At 39.7% G+C, this 23,326-nt stretch overlaps 1 protein-coding gene across 1 annotated transcript in view; it reads left to right on the top strand.

Annotated features, from left to right (window-relative positions):
• LOC143933638 (uncharacterized) overlaps positions 1-22,890 on the top strand; it is a 40,003-nt gene extending 17,113 nt beyond the window's left edge. The window contains exons 5-9 of the mRNA XM_077456589.1: positions 642-872; positions 4,042-4,080; positions 11,123-11,216; positions 15,171-15,309; positions 20,869-22,890. Of these exons, the coding sequence (XP_077312715.1) occupies positions 642-872; positions 4,042-4,080; positions 11,123-11,216; positions 15,171-15,309; positions 20,869-21,018 (653 nt within the window). The 3' untranslated portion in view covers positions 21,019-22,890. The remainder of the gene's footprint in view (positions 1-641; positions 873-4,041; positions 4,081-11,122; positions 11,217-15,170; positions 15,310-20,868) is intronic.
• Positions 22,891-23,326: the final 436 nt, after the last annotated feature.

Raw genomic sequence — 23,326 nt, 5'->3', positions numbered from 1 at the left:
TCGTCGGAAAATCCGATCGTTCAGAACGAGGTGACGTAAACCACATATGACGGGACTATAAAGAGGCCAGTAGCCAATAGCTTTTGTCTCGTAATTTATTCTGAGCATGCGTGGCACTTTGTCCGTCAGAATTGTCTACACGCGATCGGAATTTAAACCATGAGATTTTGTTGTCGGAAAATTTTAGATCCAGCCCTCAAACTTTGTTTGTCGGAAATTCTGACGGACAAAGTCCGCTGGAGCCCACACAAGATTGGATTCTCCGACAACATGATCCGATCGCACATTTTCCATCGGAACGTTTGACCGCATGTACAGGGCATAAGAGGAAATAAATGCGTGATGCTTCATCTTCAGATAGTCTTGTAAGGTTTATCAGCAACTCAAGAACCTTGTTTAGTAATAAGATTGCATTTGGGCTGACAAGCACTCATGAGTAGACAGTCTAAGAGCAAAAAATTTTCAGAAAAAAATATATTAAAAAAATTATAAAATAAAAAAAAATCTGTGTCCTATGTCCCTGTTATAAGAACATGAAAGTAAATACAGCAGTAAATGTGTTTTCTCAAGAAACACACCAGATCAACCCATATTCAGACCCCATTACCATAACATCACATTTGTATTTCTATTTTATACAGGTGGACTGGTTTATACAAATAGCACTGTGTTTGTTAAAGAAGGACAACCTCTCACTCTAAATTGCTCAGCAATTGGCAATAAAATAGCCAAAGTGACCTGGATTAAGGGAAATACTCAAAGTTTGGTGTGGTCTACTATTACCATCACACAGTCTGAAGCAGATACTTACAGATGCCTGGCATGGGATAAGCATGGTTTCATTGAAAAACACCTTCAAATCCTGCCACAAGGTAGAAACATGTGTATTATTTATTTATTTTTATTTATATGTAGTAATAATAAAACTGCCTGACCAAATGCCAGGTAAAAGCTAAATAAATAAATAAATAAAATGAACCGCTTGCTGAGCAGCCACCGTCATTATACTTCGGCAGGTCAACTTGTTCCCCCGAATCGCCGAATGGGTACGTCGGCTCCTTTAAGAGCTGTAGGAGGCATGCGCCCGCTGCACGGCAGGCGGGGAGGGAGCCGATGCGTGTGACCGACAGATGCGATGTCCCGCCGGCCATCCACGATCGCTCCACAGAGAGCCAGAATGGGGATCCGTCAGTGTAAACAAAGCAGATCCCCGTTCTGTCAGGGGAGTAGAGAGAGATCATCTGTTCCTAGTGATCAGGAACAGCAATCTCTCTGTAAGTCCCCTCCCCCCCACAGTTAGAAACACCTCCCTTGGGAACCCATTTAACCCCTTAATCACCCCCAAGTGTTAACCCCTTCCTCGCCAGTGTCATTTATACAGTAATTGGTGCATTTTTTATAGCACTGATTTCTGTATAAATGTCACTGGTCCCAAAAAAAAGGGTTTGATTTGTCTGCTGCAATGTCGCAGTCCGGCTAAAAACCACTGATCGATGCCATTACTAGTAAAAAAAATATAATAAAAATGCCATAAATCTATCCCCTATTTTCTAGATGCTATACCTTTTGTGCAAACCAATCAATATACACTTATTGCCATTATAGAGATAGATAGCTATAGCTATATCATCTATATATCTTCTACCTGTGTGTGTATATACACTACCGTTCAAAAGTTTGGGGTCACCCAAACAATTTTGTGTTTTCCATGAAAAGTCTCACTTATTCACCACCATACGTTGTGAAATGAATAGAAAATAGAGTCAAGACATTGACAAGGTTAGAAATAATGATTTGTATTTGAAATAACATTGTTTTTACATCAAACTTTGCTTTCGTCAAAGAATCCTCCTTTTGCAGTAATTACAGCATTGCACACCTTTGGCATTCTAGCTGTTAATTTATTGAGGTAAGCTGGAGAAATTGCACCCCACGCTTCTAGAAGCAGCTCCCACAAGTTGGATTGGTTGGATGGGCACTTCTGGCGTACCATACGGTCAAGCTGCTCCCACAACAGCTCAATGGGGTTCAGATCTGGTGACTGTGCTGGCCACTCCATTACCGATAGAATACCAGCTGCCTGCTTCTGCTGTAAATAGTTCTTGCACAATTTGGAGGTGTGTTTAGGGTCATTGTCCTGTTGTAGGATGAAATTGGCTCCAATCAAGCGCTGTCCACTGGGTATGGCATGGCGTTGCAAAATGGAGTGATAGCCTTCCTTATTCAGAATCCCTTTTACCCTGTACAAAGCTCCCACCTTACCAGCACCAAAGCAACCCCAGACCATCACATTACCTCCACCATGCTTAACAGATGGCGTCAGGCATTCTTCCAGCATCTTTTCATTTGTTCTGCGTCTCACAAACGTTCTTCTTTGTGATCCAAACACCTCAAACTTGGATTCATCCGTCCACAACACTTTTTTCCAGTCTTCCTCTGTCCAATGTCTGTGTTCTTTTGCCCATCTTAATCTTTTTCTTTTATTGGCCAGTCTCAGATATGGCTTTTTCTTTGCCACTCTGCCCTGAAGCCCAAAATCCCGCAGCCGCCTCTTCACTGTAGATGTTGACACTGGTGTTTTGCGGGTACTATTTAATGAAGATGCCAGTTGGGGACCTGTGAGGCGTCTGTTTCTCAAACTAGAGACTCTAATGTGCTTATCTTCTTGCTTAGTTGTGCAACGCGGCCTCCCACTTCTTTTTCTACTCTGGTTAGTGCCTGTTTGTGCTGTCCTCTGAGGCCGCGTACACACGGGCGGACTGTTCGCCCAACTTTGTTCGTCAAACAATCCGACAAACAGTCCGCTCAAAATTTGCATGAACGGACTTGACCACACACGATGAACGAACAGTGCGCTGAAAGCGTGCGCGATGACGTGAACGGCACGTACGACGGGACTAGAAAAACTACGTCCTATACACTGCAATGCAACCTTCGCCGTGTAAATCCTTTCTGAGCATGCGCGAAACTTAGTTTGTCGAACAAGCCTACACACGAGCGGACTGTCCGCTCAAACCAAGTTTCAGCGGACTGTCTTACGGAAATTCCGAAAAACTTTGTTCGTCAGACTGTCCACTGAAACTGTCCGCTGAAGCCCACACACGAGCGGACTGTCCGCTGAAACACTGTTCAGCGGACAAAGTTGGGTGAACAGTCCGCCCGTGTGTACGCGGCCTGAAGGGAGTAGTACACACCGTTGTAGGAAATCTTCAATTTCTTTGCAATTTCTCGCATGGAATAGCCTTCATTTCTAAGAACAAGAATAGACTGTCGAGTTTCAGATGAAAGTTCTCTTTTTCTGGCCATTTTGAGCGTTTAATTGACCCCACAAATGTGATGCTCCAGAAACTCAATCTGCTCACAGGAAGGTCAGTTTTGTAGCTTCTGGAAGGAGCTAGACTGTTTTTAGATGTGTGAACATGATTGCACAAGGGTTTGCTAATCATCAATTAGCCTTCTGAGCCAATGAGCAAACACATTGTACCATTAGAACACTGGAGTGATAGTTGCTGGAAATGGGCCTCTATACACCTATGTAGATATTGCACCAAAAACTAGACATTTGCAGTTAGAATAGTCATTTACCACATTAGCAATGTATAGAGTATATTTGTTTAAAGTTAGGACTAGTTTAAAGTTAGCTTCATTGAAAAGTACAGTGCTTTTCCTTCAAAAATAAGGACATTTCAATGTGACCCCAAACTTTTGAACGGTAGTGTATATAGAGAGAGAGAGAGAGAGAGAGAGAGAGAGAGAGAGAGAGATAGATAGATAGATAGATAGATAGAGATATATCATCTATATATCTATCTCTGTGTGTGTGTGTTGTGTGTATATATATATATATATATATATATATATATATATATATATATATATATATATATATAGGAATTTTATTGAAATTAACACATTAAATGTTATGTTTTTGCCATTTCACAATCTACACATGTTTACATTATATGACACTAATGTAACAATAATATAACAAATATATTTCATGCACTATTTATAATTTTCATAATTCTGTTTCCATTACAGATAACAAAACAGAAGACAAAGCTTTGCTTTCTGACAAAGGTATAATTATCCATATCTGCATATTTGACTAATTAAAGCGGGAGTCCCCCGGGAGTTCCGCTGTTTTTTTTTTTTTTTAAAAGCCAGCAGCTGCAAATACTGCAGCTGCTGACTTGCTACTGAAAAAAAAGGACACTTACCCGCCCAGCGCGCTCACGATGTCGGCACCCGAAGCCGATCTCTCGATCGTCTCTCGGGTGCTGCCGCCACCATCTTGGGTATGGGAATCAGGAAGTGGAGCCTTTCGTCTTCATTTCCCGGTTCCCTACTGCGCATGCGCGAGTCTCGCTGCGCAATAAGGATGGACCCGCTGCCTCTGGGATCTGTGTGTTTCCCAGCAGGCAGCGGGGGACTTTCGGAAAGGGGCGTAATCTACGCCCCTTTCCGCAGAGAGCTATCCCGGAAGTGGGTGCAGATACCTGTACTGTACAGGTACCTGCACCCCCCTACCCCCTGAAAGGTGCCAATTGTGGCGCTGGAGGGGGGGAGGATTCCAATGAGCGGAAGGTCCACTTTAGGGTGGACCTCCGCTTTAAAGACCTGATTAATTAGTAAGTGATAAAGGTGCCACATTTGTACTTAATTATTTACATAAAGCTACAATTAATACTGAGACTTTAATCAGTTCACATTTCACTCCTATACACTTTCTATGGATCAGCTTTTTTAAATAATCAATAGGGTTGCCACCTTTTCTTCAAGTCAAACCCGAGCACTTTAGCGGTGCACAGCAATTGATTTTTTTTTATAGTATAAATTATACATATATTTTGCTATTAAATAACATTTGTAATCATTTTAAGTTAATAACAACTTTAAATCAGAGTCCACAGTGTTCCCCTTTTACATCTGAATTTGCAGGGTTCCCTTTCACTGTAAGGGGGACTCTGCAAACTCTGATGTAAGGGGGAACTCTGAGGACTCTAACATAAGGGATGTTCTGGGAACCCCTGAATTAAAGGGGGAACACTGAGAACTCTGATGTAAGGGGGAATACTGTGGCCTCTGGTGTAAAGGGGAACTCTGATGTAAGGGGTGCTCTGAGAACCCTGAATTACCTTAGTGTACTCACTCAGAGGCAGGAGAGAGAAGGGGGGAAACTTCAGTCACAGACAGGGATGGATGGTGAGCTCACTCACCCCTTGGCAGTCAGCACTTCTCATCCAGATGCATTTGGAAGCCATAGTCCAATCTGAATAATGTGTCTGGGTTTCAGGCAGTCTGAAACCTGGACGCATGATTCCAAACCCGAACTGTCTGTGTGAATCCTGGACATGTGGCAACCCTAATAATCAACCATCAGGATTCATTTTAAAATGTCTGCTATGAAACAGTTTATTCATCAATAACTTACCTATCTATTTTATCTTATCTATCTATAACATTATTTGAAATTAGAAAGTAATATTTTTTTTGTAAAAACAAGCAAGACTTTCTTTTGATGATACTTGTCTAGAAAAACAAACAAAATATTATTGGTGAAATCAATAGACCAAAAAATGCAGATTAAATTGTATTGTTTAAAATTACACTACAATTTTGATTGTGGTACAAAGCATTGCAAAGAAGTAAAAGAAGCACATTTTTATTCAATTTTATTTTTTTTATGCAACATTTGAGATGAATAAAAATGAAAAAAGTTAATATTTATATAAATAGAAATTATCAGGAAAATAATAGTGAATAATAATAGTGAAAGAGAGAAGGGGAAAAACAATATTTAATTAGGGCTTATTCAGGTTAAACTAAAGCCGCGTACACACGGGCGGACTGTATGGCCAACTTAGTCCGTCATACAATCCGACGGACAGTCCGTCCTACTTTCGAATGAACGGACTTGACCACACACGGATGAACAGACAGTCCGTCGAAAGCTTGCGCGATGACGTGTACAGCACGTACGACGGGACTAGAAACAGGAAGTCCAATACACAGCAATGCAACCTTCCGCCGTGTAAATCCTTTCTGAGCATGTGCCATACTTAGTCCGTCGAACTAGCCTACTCACGAGCGGACTGTCCTCTGAAACCAAAGTATGACGGACAATATTACGGGAATTCCGAAAGACTTAGTCCGCCAGACTGCACTCTGAAAAAGTCCGCTGAAGCCCACACACGGGCGGACTGTTCGCTGAAATGTGTTTCGGCGGACTAAGTTGGACAGACAGTCCGCTCGTGTGTACGCGGCTTAAGGATTAATAATGGGTTATTTAAAGACAAATTTGATTACAAAATGTATTTTTTTTCTTTCTCACGCCTTAGATATTCAGATGAATGAAACAGAGTAGATACAAAAGTTACAATGTTACTTTGTATCGCTCACATATGAACAATGTTTATAAATAATGAGTCAGATTGTTCATTTTTTTTTACAGCAACAGCTTCTACAGCCACTATATTTATAGAGTAAATCTTGGCTGTCATTTTGACAGTCGGGAGTAGGCAGTACGCCCTGGTAGGAATTGGTAGTGAGGCAGAAAGACAGGATGTACTACACATAACCTGGGTACTAGACTTCAGTAATTATTTTGGTTAATATAGATATCTAATATAGATAGATATATATATATATATATATATATATATATATATATATATATATATATATATATATATATATAGATAGATAAATATATATATATTATAATATAGATATATAATAAATATATATATATATATATATATATATATATATATATATATATATATATATTATATATATATATATATATTATATATATATATACATATAAAAACTGCGCTAAAAACATCTATCAAATATATTTGGAAAGTAGCAATTAACATGTGCAACACAAACAGTGATAAAAATAAGTAAAAAATCGTGCTGAATTGGTAATGAGTAAAAAAAAAAAATATGCATATAATTATTAAGTAAATACATTTGTGCAAATAACATAAAGTCCATAAAAATATTGAGCTGTCTGATAAACTTTCAACTAAAAAATAATAAATTAAATTGATAAAAAAAGGGGGATCATCAATAGTATCAATAAAATAATTTGTGCAAATGATTTGACAATGATTTTCTGTAAATGAACACTTAATATATACAACGTGCATATAATACACCTAATAATGTGCCCATATGTAAATAAATAAATATCCAGTGATTATAAATACATAAAATGCATAAATCATCTCTAGATGTATTATACTTTTTCAGCAGTTTTGGAGCACTGAAAGCCTGTTATTAGATTGATTTGATTTGAGTGATTTGAGCACTCAACACTGGGAGAAGCACACTTTAACTCATCTTCATGATCTAATTCAGGAGTCTTCAAACTATGGCCCTCCAGTTGTCCCAGAACTACAATTCTCACCATGCCTAGTCATGTCTGTGAATGTCATGGTATGTGTAGTTCCGCAACAGCTGGAGGGCCCGTAGTGTCAGGATCCCTGATCTAATTTATATGGACTTTTTTATGCATTTTATGTATTTATTCACTGGATATTTATTTATTCACATATGCGCACATTATTAGGTGTATTATATGCATGATTGTATATATTATGTGTTCATTTTCATAAAATCCTTGTTTTTGCACAAATTATTTTCTTGAAACTATTGGTGACACACGTGTGTTTTGATCAATTTAATTAATAATTTTTTGGTTGAAAGTTTATCAGACACTGCAATGTTTTTTCCTTTATTTAAATCACAGCCAAATTGCATGTCAGATTTGTTCGCTGCAATGTCGCAGCCCTGCTAAAAAACGCTGATCTCCACCATTACTAGTAAAAACAATAAAAAAATGAAAAGTCCATAAATCTATCCCATAGTTTGTAAAAGCTTTAACTTTTGCTCAAACCAGTCAATATATGCTCATTGCGATTTTTTTTTTTTTTTTACCAAAAATAGGTAGAAGAATACATATTGGCCTAAATTGATGAAGAAATTAGATTTTTTTTACCCTTTTTTTGGATATTTATTATAGCAGAAAGTAAAAAATAATCTTTTTTTTTTCAAAATTGTTGGCCTTTTTTTGTTTATAGCACAACAAATAAAAACTGCAAAGGTGATCAAATACCACCAAAAGACAGCTCTATTGTGGGGAAAAAAGGACATCAATTTTGTTTGGGTACAACGTCACACGACCGCCAAACTGTCAGTTAAAATAACCAAAAAAAATGGCCTGGTCATGACCTGGTCATGAAGGGGGTAAAACCTTCCAGTGCTGAAGTGGTTAATATAAAAGTGAACAAATAGACAGTATCCCCATCTAGAGGCTAATATGGACATATCAACATTGAATATATCAACACAAATTTAGTAACGAAATGGAAAACATAATAACAACACCCAAGGATCCATCAGTTTTACAATAATAATATAGTAAAAGTCCTTAAAGTGGTTGTCAACCCTTACAGACTTTTACAGGCACTTTTAAAAGAACTGAAGTCAATGTGATTGCATGGATTTAACTTTGATATGCAGTACTTAAATGCAGAGGAGAAATGACGTAATTGGTACAAAAAAAATTATTCGAGGGTGGTTACGGATCCCCTCTATTTATTGCACCTATTTATTAACTTGACTATTCTTATAGTTAACTAGTCTATTAAAACTCTGATCACATGTTACTGTTGATATCACAATAATAAAAGGTTAGCTATGAAACCAAGCACACTGCTTAATAAAACAAAGTCTTATTTATTTCCCAGGAAAATACGAAAATGCTAACATGAAAATACTACAGAAAGATATTGCAAAACATATACCAACAGAACATATAATACAAGAACATCAAAGATACTTATCACATGGTCTCCTCGGCTGGGCTTAAAATGGTAGAGAGATAGCCATGAGGCTCAAAATGGTGGAGAGAGCCATGCGGCTCAAGCACAAGCCAAGATCAATAAGGGTAGAGAGAGAGGAGGCTCTCTGACTCATTCAGTCCTTTTATACTTCAATCATACACCATCCAGACCCAACCCCATTGCCATCCCATCTAGACTTTTGGCAAATCACATACAGTGGTGTGAAAAAGTGTTTGCCCCCTTCCTCATTTCCTGTTCCTTTGCATGTTTGTCACACTTAAGTGTTTCGGAACATCAAACCAATTTAAACAATAGTCAAGGACAACACAAGTAAACACAAAATGCAATTTGTAAATGAAGGTGTTTATTATTAAAGGTGAAAAAAAATCCAAACCATCATGGCCCTGTGTGAAAAAGTGATTGCCCCCCCTTGTTAAAACATACTATAACTGTGGTTGTCCACACCTGAGTTCAATTTCTCTAGCCACACCCAGGCCTGATTATTGCCACACCTGTTCACAATCAAGGCATCACTTAAATAGGAGCTGCTTGACACAGTAAGGTCCACCAGAAGATCCTTAAAAGCTACACATCATGCCGAGACCCAAAGAAATTCAGGAACAATTGAGAAAGAAAGTAATTGAGATCTATCAGTCTGGAAAGGGTTATAAAGCCATTTCCAAAGCTTTGGGAATCCAGCGAACCACAGTGAGAGCCATTATCCACAAATGGCGAAGACATGGAACAGTGGTGAACCTTCCCAGGAGTGGCCGGCCGCCCAAAATTACCCCAAGAGCGCAGCGACGACTCATCCAAGAGGTCACAAAAGACCCCACAACAACATCCAAGGAACTGCAGGCCTCACTTGCCTCAGTTAAGGTCAGCGTTCATGCCTCCACCATCAGGAAAAGACTGGGCAAAAATGGCCTGCATGGCAGAGTTCCAAGGAGAAAACCACTGCTGAGCAAAAAGAACATCAAAGCTCATCTCAATTTCTCCACAACACATCTTGATGATCCCCAAGACTTTTGGGACAACATTCTGTGGACCGATGAGACAAAAGTGGAACTCTTTGGAAGGTGTGTGTCCAAGTATATCTGGCGTAGAAGGAACACTGCATTTCATAAAAAGAACATTATACCAACAGTAAAATATGGTGGTGGTAGTGTGATGGTCTGGGGCTGTTTTGCTGCTTCAGGACCTGGAAGACTTGCCGTGATAAAAGGAACTTTGAATTCTGCTGTCTACCAAGAGATCCTGAAGGAGAATGTCCGACCATCTGTTCGTGTACTCAAGCTGAAACGAACTTGGGTTCTGCAGCAGGACAATGATCCTAAACACACCAGCAAGTCCACCACCGAATGGCTGAAGAAAAACAAAATGAAGACTTTGGAGTGGCCTAGCCAAAGTCCTGACCTGAATCCTATTGAGATGTTGTGGTATGACCTTAAAAAGGCCGTTCATGCTCGAAAACCCTCTAATGTAACTGAATTAGGACAATTCTGCAAAGATGAGTGGGCCAAAATTCCTCCAGGACGCTGTAAAAGCCTCATTGCACGTTATCGCAAACGCTTGGTTGCAGTTGTTGCTGCTAAGGGTGGCCCAACCAGTTATTAGGTTTAGGGGGCAATCACTTTTTCACACAGGGCCATGATGGTTTGGATTTTTTTTCACCTTTAATAATAAACACCTTCATTTACAAATTGCATTTTGTGTTTACTTGTGTTGTCCTTGACTATTGTTTAAATTGGTTTGATGTTCCGAAACACTTAAGTGTGACAAACATGCAAAGGAACAGGAAATGAGGAAGGGGGCAAACACTTTTTCACACTACTGTATTTATGGGGTAGTCCTCCTCAATATATTATATTACTGTCCGTCCTGCTGTATTGGCCTCTAGGGGCAGCATTGTCCATGTCTATGTATCCTGGTCAATCTTCAATGCCTTTGATCTTTTGATCTTCTGTAACAGGACATTCATCAATCATCTTGTCAGCTATGGTCCCTTTCATGTTTGTATTATAACAACAGATGGTCCAGAGCATGGATGGAAGCCTGATCTCTTCTTTTAGATATTCTAAAATGACATTCCAGATTGCCCCCATAAAAGCAAAGGCTTGGTTGTATTAACTAGAAAGAAACTCCAGAAATATCATGTTGCCTGTTAACAAGTGATAATACTTCTTTTGCAGAAGAATGAGAATAATTTTTTTTCAAATGAAGTGAAACTAAGTTCTATCTATCTATCTATCTATCTATTACAGAGAACAAAGTAAGAAGGTTGTATTTTCTGATCGGAATAGTGTGTGGAATAGCCATTGTCATTTTCACTATCCTGGCTTCTAAACTAATTGCCAGGTGAGTAAATGATTAACTGTAAAAACTATTAATTTTGTAGCTTCACCTGATTCACTTTAAAGGTCATCTATTGTGAGAATGTTTAAAATTGTTTTACAATTTATTTTGAATAATTTCAAAAAAATTCAGTTTGTGACTTTAAATTATTGTTAATCCTCTATTTTATTATTTTCTACTTGCATAGTACTGTGCACCAGACAGGAGGCAGCAAGGGTCAAAATAATCTATGAACACAATTGGGAGTTGCCCTTTTGGTTCATCCTTCAGTTTTTTTTCCTAATTTATTTTCAAATTTATATTCACTAAGGCTGTTTTCACACCTATGCATTTTTAGTGCTTTTTGCATTTTGCAGATTTGCACTACAGAATGTGTTCCATAGGAAACCATGTTAAATGGACTGTAGTGCAAATCTGCAAAATGCAAAAAGCACTAAAAATGTATAGGTGTGAATCCAGCCTTATGGAATGCAACCATCCAGGAGAGCCACTGGTTCCTAGCCTGTAAGATCGTTCCCCTGGTCCAAGCTTAGTTGGATGTCTCGGTATGGGAACATAGGTTTTTCTGTGTACTATACCTATAATGGAATCACTTGGTGATGGGAATAATGCAATTATTTATAGCCCTCATGTGCAACATTTTGCAGAACTTGAGGTCACTGTGAAATTGGTGGTTTGGCTGCTGGAATCTGCCAAAACTGACCCAAAATTTCATTTTTATTTTAATACTGTAGGGCAAAAGGAAAAAAAATATTCAAGTGATATCGTTCTGCCCACCAAAAATGTTAATAAAAATAAATCTAGGTTTACACTCTTGCAGGTCCTGTGTCCCTGCATTCATTTAAATAAAAAGAGAGAAGGTTCGGTCGGTGGGACTTTGAATGAGGCCAATCACTATGTAGAGTAAGCGTGTTGGATATAAACACAGTATTGCTGATATGGGTTCCGACAAAAAAATGGGGGAGTTTTTGGGGGACTTTGAATGAGAGATATATACCAAAAAGCAGTCTTAGCAAATAACATTTTATTACACCTTGTGAGATCATGTACAGCATACTAAATGACACAAAAAAAAGAAGCATACACAGAATCACATAAATGCAGTGCATGCTAAAAACCACATATAAATATTGACGCCATGGTGCTTGGCATATCATGGGGTAAAGGCAAGATCTGCACAACATGGGCCACTGGAAGGGCTGGATGGTGTTGGAAAATCTAGAGTGAAAAAAATATAAAAAAACATAAAATCATCTGTATGGACATCATGCATCTATGTAAAACTGACGCGTTTCGTTGGGGTGTACCAACTCTTCAATGGCGAATGCAATGGTGATCTATAAAGAAACATAACCATATGGTATAATATTGTAGCTGAATTCATTTAAATAGGCTGAAGTACTTGCAGGAATTGCAATCAAGGGAATTAATTCAGACATCGTACCATCAAGGGAAGTAAGATTGTTTTTTTCGGAATATATAACTTTAAGACACTGCAACAGTTGTTATTTTTACCCATTTTGTTTCCCTATTTTCAAAAAAAACTCAAAACACAATAAAATACCCAAAATGTGAAAAAACAAGGATGGGATATGTATATTAACTTGGGTAGTTATTTTTATAGATTTTTTATCATCATTAATCACCATTATCAGGGAGCATGATCATACACACTGTGATGAAGACAAGAAGAGAGTAAATAGTAAACAAAGATTATTTAAGTGACCATAGATTTTTTCCTTTTTTTATATTAGATTGTTACATACAGTATTACAAACCACTCAATGTTAAAACCAACAAACCAAACCAAAAAATGCACTTTAAAAATATCAAGTTGTTAGTCAGAATTTATTTATTTTTTGTCTCAAACTCAATAGTCGCAAATAAATTTGTCTAAAATAAACAGCAGCATACACGAAAAAGTCTAAAATTATAGTAGTAACACAAAAAAGAAACACAAACAAGTTCTGGATAGCCTTAAAGTGATAATTAAAACTATATTTTTTTAATAACAAAGATATATGTACCTGCTCGGTGCAGCAGATTTACCCAGAGCAGATGCTCCTTTTCTCTGGTCCCCCACCTGTGCTCCTGGCCACTCCCTCCTGCTAAGTGCCCCCTGAGCAAGTAGCTTGGAATGGGGGCACTGCGCAGGCATACTCCTGAGCTGTTTCTTTGCGTGTCCATTCACACACAGATTCATGGCTCACTCACTGGCGTTCTAACTGTGATTGACAGCAATGGGAGCCAATGGCAAGCTGCTCAGCCAATGAGGCGGTAGATCCCCAGCAGAAAAATCAGGCTCAGGCTTTGCTGCACAGAACAGGTTTTTTACTTCCACGTGTAGAATGCATGATGTTAAAAAACCTTGAGCCTTTAGAACCACTTTAAACCGCCTTGAACCACCAAATTTTGGCTTTCCCATGGACACCACTGTATTTTGCCTGGAAAGAAGAAAGAAATGTCTGCACATCCAGAACTTTCGATTGCCATTTATTTTGTTTCACAAAGATAACACCAAAGACACCAAACTGTGGTCACGTAGACGGGTTTCACACATACATCTTGTGCTTAATCATTACCGTGCGCGAAATGCGTCTACGTGACTCAAGTTTGGTGTCTTTGGTGTTATCTTTGTGAAACAAAATAAAAGGCAATCGGAAGTTCTGGATGTGCAGCCATTTCTTTCTTCTTTCCAAATTTCCCACGGAGGCAGGCCAGGGTTAGCACTTGCAAGATACTCCAATCAGCTGTATCTTTATACATCTGGATCAGCGGTTCTTTTTCTTCTATACTGTATTTTGCCTATAGGCAAAATTTTTATATAGGAAAAATTTTGGCTTATCGGAATGAGTCTGTTTTACCATGATCACTCATACTAGATATGCGGTCTTTGTATCAGTAGTGTTGGGATGCAATCATTGCTACAAAGGTCCTGTCATAGACACCTGTTTAGTTTATGAGCATCTATGAGAAGACCTCCCCTAACGATAAGTCTTTCCCAGCATTGTTGCCTTATAGTTCGGTCCAGCGCTTAACCTCCCTGGCGGTATGATTCAGTCTGGAATTAGGTGCTGAAAGCGGTACAATTATTTTGCATGGAAATCTGGCGTTTTATTTTGTAGTCCTGTAATTCTTAGGAATAACGCTCTTAAATCTCTTCAAACCAGAGTCTAGCAGACATCCCGGGTATGATAAAGTTTATAATATAATAAAGAATAATAAAAATTATTCAATAATGTAATCAAATCCTAAAACACTGAAAAAGGGACACTTTTTGGTTGCTATGGACAATCTACAAATCCCAGGCAGAAAAAACAGTATTTATAATATAAAAGTGTATGCAGGGCACTGCACAGACCACTAGGGACAAAGGGGGTGTGTAATTTTTTAATACAGCACTGTAATCTGTAAGATTGCAGTACTGTGTGTGTTTTGTGTCTTTTTACTTTTTTGAATTTGCCGCTGTTCTCCGCTCCCATGCGCCGTAACGTCGCAGGGAATGGAGCTCGGCGGCATTCGGCACTGTGAATCGAGCGGAGGACAGCTCGATCACACAGCATGGGGGACATCGCTGGATCCAGGGGACAAGGAAAGTAAGTCTCACTGTGTCCTCCCCTGCATCCAGCGAAGCGATCCCGAGTCTGGCTCTGGGTTACCGCTTGTGTTAGTAAAATCCCAACCCGAGCCAGACTCGGGGTTACCGCTCCTGCTAGTAAATTCCCAACCCGAGCCAGACTCGGGATTATCTCTAGGGAGGTTAAACAGACCCTTATCCCCCTGTGTGTTGTGGGCTGTAAACCATGCAATAGTCCTCCATGAGTATGTTGAGAGTTTAACTCTTTACTAATGAAACTTGTAAAATAACTACCAGCATCTCTATTAAATATAGTTACTAAAATAAAAATCTACCGTAAATTTGTATATGAATTAATTAATCTTTCATACTACTTTCAGGAAGTATTTCAAAATGAACATATGTTTATGTGTACCTATGGAGTATGAACGAACTGAGGAACCTCCCGAAGAAGACAAAGTAGAGAAACATCTCGACAAAGTGTATATGAATGTTGACAACCTAAAGCCCATAACCAAGGTCAGTAGACTAACAGAAGGTTACATTGCTATACTTTCTTTCATATATATTAATATTTACTGCAGTTTAACCTCCCTGGCGGTAATCCCGAGTGTGGCCTGGGGTGAATTTTCATTACCAAAAGCGGTAACACCAAGCCATACTTGGGATTGCATTGCAGTATCCTGGGAAAGTTACTTACCTTGTCCCCAGGATCCTGAAATGTCCTCCCACTGTGTCCGCGGGCTGTGTACTCTGCCGGATCCTCCGCCCAATCTACTGTGTGCCGCGGTCCATTCCCTGTGAGCGTCACAATGCATGGTGGTGAAGCCCAGAGGCAAATTCAAAAATTGCAAAAAACATAACACATAATACATTGTAATCTGTAAGATTACATGACTATATCAAATCATTTCACATCCCTTTTGTCCCTAGTGCTTTGTCCAGTGCCCTGTTTGCAGCTTTATATTTTATATATATATATATATATATATATATATATATATATTTTATATATATATATATATATATATATATATATATATATATATATATATAAATATATACTGTTCTTTCTGCCTGGAAACTTGAGATTGTCCATGGCAACCAAAAATCGGCCCTTTACGTCAAAAGCGGTTTTAGACCAGCTAGAAAACAGCAATAATGAATTAGAATCACTTGCAGAATTGAGTGATAGTGATTCATAAGGAAATTCCTCATCAGACACTGAAAGTGAAGACAGCGACAACTCTGCAACTGAGCAAATTTTAGTGTTTTTGATTTGATTACATTATTGAATACATTTTATTAGTATTATATTATTATTTGCTTTAATTATTTATAATATTATCATTTATTATTTTGTGTTTCAAACTTTATCATACCTGGGATTTCCACTAGACTCTTGTTTGGACAGATTTAAGTGAGTTATTCCTAAAAATGACAGGCTTACTATATAAAACACAAAATTTCCATGCAAAACAATGTTCCACATTGAGACGCAAAAAAACGTACATAATCATACTTCCAGGGAGCTTAAAGCAGAGCCTGTGGTAGAAAGATTAAGACAAACAGCCACGGAGTTGGGAGCAAACAGGCTTGCATTTCCTTCCTGCATAAACCCAAAATGTCTTGCATATTTCCATTGTGAAGATCCTTGGCTTGTCCTTTGGACCTGCAATCCTTATATTACTTTAAATTTACTTTACATTTTGCAGCTGCTCCCTGTACCTTTTGTCTCCCAGTACTATTTGGCAAATGTAGCACAGTTCCCCTACATCAATTCAGTCTGAAATCTGTTGGAACCTGCTCAGACTATAGAGGTAGATTGGTGTATCTCAGAGCACATAGCATTCACTGCCAAGTACTATGGATTTTAATTCTCACCTGATTGGCTGGAGAGCTTGCAGTTGCTGCCTGCAGAACTAAATAAGATATTATTTCAAGCTGAGCGCTGGCTGGAGAAAAATAGTATTTAGCTCTCTTCTCACTTCTGTGAGCAGTTCTATGACCCAGTTATACTTGCCATCATCCTTGGTCCTCTAATCTTCTGCCTTGCCAATTCTAGTAAAAGATATTGGTCAACTGAAATCACTCTACATGCCTCCTCATGCCAAGGTAGGTGTATCTATATTATAATCAGTGTAGGACCAATAGAATGGTATCTTTTCAAGGTAATTGAAAAATGTAGAAATATCTCAAATCTAGTATTCTAGTATTCTACTATACTCACAGGGACATTTCTGGATGTATAGCAACGTCTTTGTGTAATATGTCAGTGTCCTCACTCCTTGAGGGTGTGTATTTATTTATCCATGGCCGCATTTCCAACTTACTTTTAGGAATTTGTTTCTTAGTACAAATTGAAGAATCCTTTGATCATATGATACTTCCAGAAAGGTACTTTATTGTTCAGAAAGATAAGCAAAGACAACTGACATCTGGTAACATGTGGCATGGTGATGGCCTCAGAAGGAGGAAGGGATATCAGATGTTACATTCTCCAAAGCGTAGAGTTCTTTCTCTTCCCACCTCTCTTCCACATTCCTCCCTACCATACAACCCTTATCCATTCTTATACTGTTTCATAATGTTATGTCAGCATTTCCTAATAATAACACCCATTCTTATATGGCTTCAGTCTAAAGTTAAGTTATATAACTCCACCCATTGTCCTGACACAATTACTCAGAATAGAATTACCTATACAGCAGAATGACTTCTCTCTGCCCTCTGTCCCTGTGACCTTCAAAGACCATCACCTATTACATATACAGTAATGCCCCGTACACACGAGCGGACTTTTCGACATCCAAACTCCGACGGACCGAGTCCGTCAGACTATCCGATCGTGTGTGGGCTGCAACGGACTTTTGATTCGCCAAAGTCTGACGGACTTTAGAAATGAAGCATGCTTTAAATTTTCCCGTCGGAACTCCGCCGGACCCGGTCCCCTTCGAAAAATTCGCTCGTGTGTGTGCTACTCCGACGGACTAATACCGACGCTAGGGCAGCTATTGGCTACTGGCTATGAACTTCCTACGTCGAATCCAGTCGTACGTCATCACGTTCGACTCCGTCGGAGTTTGGTGTGATGGTGTGTGGTCAAGTCCGTTCGGTCGAAAAATCCGCCAGAACTCCGTCGGAACTCTGGCGGAACTCCTTTGGAGGTCTGTCAGACTTAATCCCTCTCGTGTGTACGGGGCATAACATTCATGTGTATTATATATTTTTTAGAAACTTTTGTCACTTAAAATATTATTTAACTCAAAATCTTCTAACAAATACGCAGCATTCATATAATGGGGATAGGATGTTGGCCCATCCAGAAGTACCCTCATAATTTGTAGGAATGACGAATGGGGAATTAAAATGCTGGACCATGGATGAAGGTATGTATTACTGAGTCATTGAAACCAAAATCAAAAAGTTAAAGAAAAAAATTGCTGGGAATAGGGCAAGAGCTAAACACTAAGCCCTTGTACACACGGTCGGAGATTCCGACGAAATGTGTCAGATCGGACCATTTTGTCGGATATTCCGACTGTGTGTGGTCTCCATCGGACTATACTCTGACGGACCAAGTTTTCCAACTTGTTGGTAAAATCTTCCGACAAAATGCTCCGATCGGACATACTCCGATCATGTGTAGAGAATTCCGATCGGACGAAGTGCCACGCATGCTCAGCTCAAATTCCTACCCCAAAGCTATTGGCTACTAGCGTGAATGTAGTCCCGTCGTAACAAAATAACATAATCACGTCAGATTTTCCAACAACTTTGTCCGACCGTGTGTATGCAACAGTTTCAGACAAAATCCGTCAGACAAAATCCGACGGACAAAATCCGACGGATTTGGTTGCCGAAATCTCCGACCGTGTGTACAAGGGCTAATGGTTTTATTTTCTTTAGCCAAAATTCAGCTTTACAGTGTATGACCCTCCAAAACTTTTTTCTTCAACCTTCTTTGAAGGGTAAGGGCCCGTACACACGATCAGATTTTTTGACTTGAAATGTTTGATGACAGACCTTATGTATGCTAAATCGGACAATTGTTGTTGGACTTTCCACCAACAAATGTTGGCTAGCAAGTCTTCAAATATTCCGCCAACAAATATGTATTGTCGGATTTTCCGATCGTGTGTACACAAGTCCATCGGACAAAAGTCCAAAGTACAAACACACATGCTGGGAAGCAAGGACTAGACAGAAGCGGTCGGTTTTGTAAACTAGCATTCGTAATGGAGAATTAACATTCGTGACGTGGCAAATTATAAAATCTCTAAATGCAGCGCACAATTCATTTCTTCTTTAAAATGGAAGTAAACCCTTCCAAACAACTTTGACCTACAGGTAAGCCTAGATTAAGGCTTACCTGTAGGTCCAAGTAATATCTCCTAAACCTATATGGTTTAGGAGATATTTGCCCGAAAATGGGCACCGCTGTCTACGGCGCATGCGCCGTAGACAGCGGCGCGCAGGCGCACTAAATGCGGCAAGTCCAAGAATGGATTTGCCAAATTTGTCTACTCCCGTGCGCATGCGCGGGAGTGACGTCATCGCGGCTGCGGCGAATGGCAGCGTCGGAGCTCCGAGATGCGACTCCCGTGCGCATGCGCGGGAGTGACGTCATCGCGGCTTCTCCGCTGTCATTCGTCGGAGCTGCGAGAGACGCCACAACCAAGATGGATGCGGCGGACTACAGGTAACAGCGGCGACTTCGCTGGCTCCTGTGTCAGGTAAGTGACACATAATGAGCTACTATGCGATGCATAGTAGTCCATTATGCTTTACCTTTGCAGGGAAAAAAAGAGGAAGTAAACCCATCAGGGTTTACTTCCTCTTTAATGGGATAATAATGAAGCTGCTTTGCTGGTGATACTGATGGAGTGATTGCACAAAATTTTTTTCAAAGGCTTTTTTTTCTAGTGACATCAAGAATAATATTATTATGCTTTATTATGCACAACACCATTATCCCGTAGTTTATAAGATCAAAGATACATCTATGTTGGTGTCCCTTGTCAATTTTTACGTTGTATTTTTTCAAATGTAACTGCTACTCCCAAACTGTCATTTGAAGTAAAACACATAGTCAAGTATTATTCTACACAATTTTTTTTATTGTGCGTTAAAAAAAGAAAACAAATAAAATTAGACATGCTATCTGCCAATAGAACTTAACCAAAACGTGCATTCTATGCATCCAAAAATCTAGAAAATATACCAAATCAAATCATTATTTTTCAACCAAAAAAATAATGTCAAAGCAATTACTCCAAGGCCAATAATAAATAACACGTTATCTCCTCTGATTCTGCAACATGTCTGGTTGACGAATGGTGAGCTGAAAAGCGCAAAATGAAAAGTGTGAAATGAAAAGTACGAAATGAAAAGTGGGAATCAACACTCACCAAACTTCTTCTAACACAAAATTAGCAGGAGCCCAAAAGGTGGCGCAAAAGAGCTGAAAAACCTTATAGTATGTTTAGTACCTCACTACTTTCGTAATTGTTGGTCAACAATTGTGTGACCGTGTGTATGCAAGAAAAGTTTGGGCCAATGTTGTTCGCACAAAATTCCATGGTTTTGTTGGTGGAAAGTTCGATCGTGTGTACGAGCTATTCAATTCTTCTTAGCTTACCCTCAGAGCAATATTGGTTTTACCAGACAGAAAGTGAGGGCATATTTGCAACAAAGACTACTCATTTACTAGTTACTAGTCTTACTCTATAAAATAATAATAATGAAAAAAGCAAAAAATATATATTTTTGCAATACCGCTGTAGATTTTCTGTTACTTCCTGATTGGTGAAACTATTGTCATACGAACAGCAAATGAGGGGAAATATTTCTAATGGAGCCTCAGATAACAATAAAACCTTTACTCTGAGATCCCAAAACAACTGGTCAAGTGAGAGAATCCTTAGAGATTCAAAAAACACTTTGTCACTTGATTTTCGATGAAGGGAAAGATCAGTCGACCAAATGCCTATGCAAAGGGTGAACTAGGGATAAGTTGGTATAAAAATATTTCCACAAACTCTATGCTTACTTTATTTTAATTTGTTTTGTTATCAGACATCTGATGATGCCAAGGAGCAAGAGGACTCAAACAACAACCCAAATGACCAAGAAGAGATTCTTTACTCAAACATAGTTTTTTCAAATCAACCCACCAGGACCTTACCAATACAACTCGAGACAGAATATGCTGAAATAGTCAAATAGGATTGGAACAGTTTATATACATTTAACCATTTTTCTTTTTAGCCCAAATCATCATTTGGACAGTTTACAACCAAAGGAAGATACATTGCCATGGATAGTCTACAGAAGTTGAATGTTGGATGCTGAAAAAGAGCAGAGGACCTTACGAGTAACGGAAGCTTTTCATAAAATTTTCTAAATAGTGCAGCTCTGTGTCTCACTAAATAATGTGTATACAAAATTTATATTAAACATTTCATGATCAAAAAAATATTTTAAGTTAAAAAATGTAAATGTCAAAAAAAAAAAACAGTTCATCTGTGTCAGTGCTTCCAAAACAATCACGTCTGTGTGTGTTCGTCCTCAAAAGGACCAATATCCAGTGCACACCTCCACCAGCTAAAGTGCCTGCTCACCTCAAAGATGAATGTAAAAGCATAGACAAATCACTCCTCGTGTCCACCACAATGGATCAACTTTCACTCTCCAATGGTAATCCTACAGTCTCCAGACTGCTCCTCTGTGTGGGTAATCAGCGTTTGTATTGCCCTCAGACAAACCTTCCTTTACTTTGTGGTTAAAGAGCCACGGCTCTTTACAGAGATCGGGGGTTGCGCTGTGTCCTGGCCCTGGGGGCGCGCGGGAGCAGCCGTTCTGGGCATCATCATATAACATCCACACAGAACGTGAGCCGCAAAGCCGTCATTGGACGGTGGGCAGGCAGCAAATGGTTAAAAACACTCACTTTAGAGTTTAACAAACAGCCTAAAAAACAGGTGGGGCGGCCCCATGCCTTTCCGATAACAGATGGTCCTATTCGGCCACTATACGCATGTGTGGTGACCTCTCACCTCATGACACATTATTACTATCTAGGTATGTATAATTACATACATATATATACTATAAGGTAATTGGTTTATGAGTGAGTATAACCATAGGAGTGACCAGCCATTATACTATATTATATGTTTTGATAATTTCAGGTCAAATAAAGTTTGGTGTTTTATTTGTGGCCCTCCCTACTGGACCTCCATGGGGTCTTCTTTTGTTCTGAGGGGTGACCACCTTTACGTCTTGTCTGTCCAGCTTCTTTGTCTCTTGGGACCCTTTTGGGGCCTTTTATCCATGCACAAATCCTAGGATACCATTGGTATGTGATTTCTATTGTCATCCATTTTGTTGTCCAGCCATGTTTTATTTTTGATGTTTTGCTATAACCTTATATGTTTCTTTGATAGACATGCTATACGACTAGTGCTCTGATTGTATAAACGCCTCAAGAAAAGCGTCAAGCCAAAAACGTTGGGTACACCAGAGATGTCTTAAAGTGGTTGTAAACCCTTACAACCAACTTTGACCTACAGGTAAGCCTAGATTAAGGCTTACCTGTAGGTCCAAGAAATATCTCCTAAACCTATACGGTTTAGGAGATATTTACCCGAAGACAGCCACCGCTGTCTACGGTGCATGCGCCGTAGACAGCGGCACGCAGGCGCACTGGGCAGGCCGCAGATCGTGGCGATATGCCGCGAGTATCGGCTCCGGTGCGCATGCCCGGAAGTCACTACGGGATACATGGCAGCGACGAAGAGGAAGACAGAGGACCGATTCGGGGGCTTCGATCTCCGGTAAGTTATGTATTAAACTATGCATACTAGCTCATTATGCCTTTGCCTTACAGGGTGCGTTTAAAAAATAAATAAAAATTTTGCCTTTACTTCCTCTTTAAGAGCCCATTCACACAGGGGCAACTTCTGATCCGACTTCAGGTCGCCCCTAGTCGCCTCAGGTCGGACAACATTTAAAAAGCAATGTAAGTGAATGAGAGCCGTCTTAATGCACACTACTGAAGTCGCTCCGACTTCAGAAAAGGTTCCTGTACTACTTCTATCCGACTTGTAGGCGACCGGTACCCATTGATTTCAATGGAGATCGCCTCCAAGTCGGATCTCCGTCTATACGGAGGCGACTTTGACAGAATTATTAGCTCTGAAGGGGGAACTCCACGGCAAATTTCTGAAAAAAAATTGGCGTGGGTTCCCCCTCCGAGAGCATACCAGGCCCTTAGGTCTGGTATGGATTCCAAGGGGAACCCCCTACGCCGAAAAAACGGCGTGGGGGTCCCCCCCAGATCCACACCAGACCCTTATCCGAGCACGCTACCCGGCCGGCCAGGAAAGGGGGTGGGGACAAGCGGGCGCCCCCCCCCCTCCTGAGCCGTACCAGGCCGCGTGCCCTCAACATGGGGGGGTGCCTTGGGGGAGGGGGGGCGTGCGGCCCCCCCCACCCCAAAGCACCTTGTCCCCATGTCGATGAGGACAAGGGC

The sequence above is a fragment of the Lithobates pipiens genome, unplaced genomic scaffold (genome assembly GCF_037356315.1).
Source record: "Lithobates pipiens isolate NorthernLeopardFrog02 unplaced genomic scaffold, aLitPip1_a1.2 Scaffold_27, whole genome shotgun sequence".
In the NCBI taxonomy this organism is placed as follows: domain Eukaryota; kingdom Metazoa; phylum Chordata; class Amphibia; order Anura; family Ranidae; genus Lithobates; species Lithobates pipiens.
This window is presented reverse-complemented; position numbering and strand designations above follow the sequence as displayed.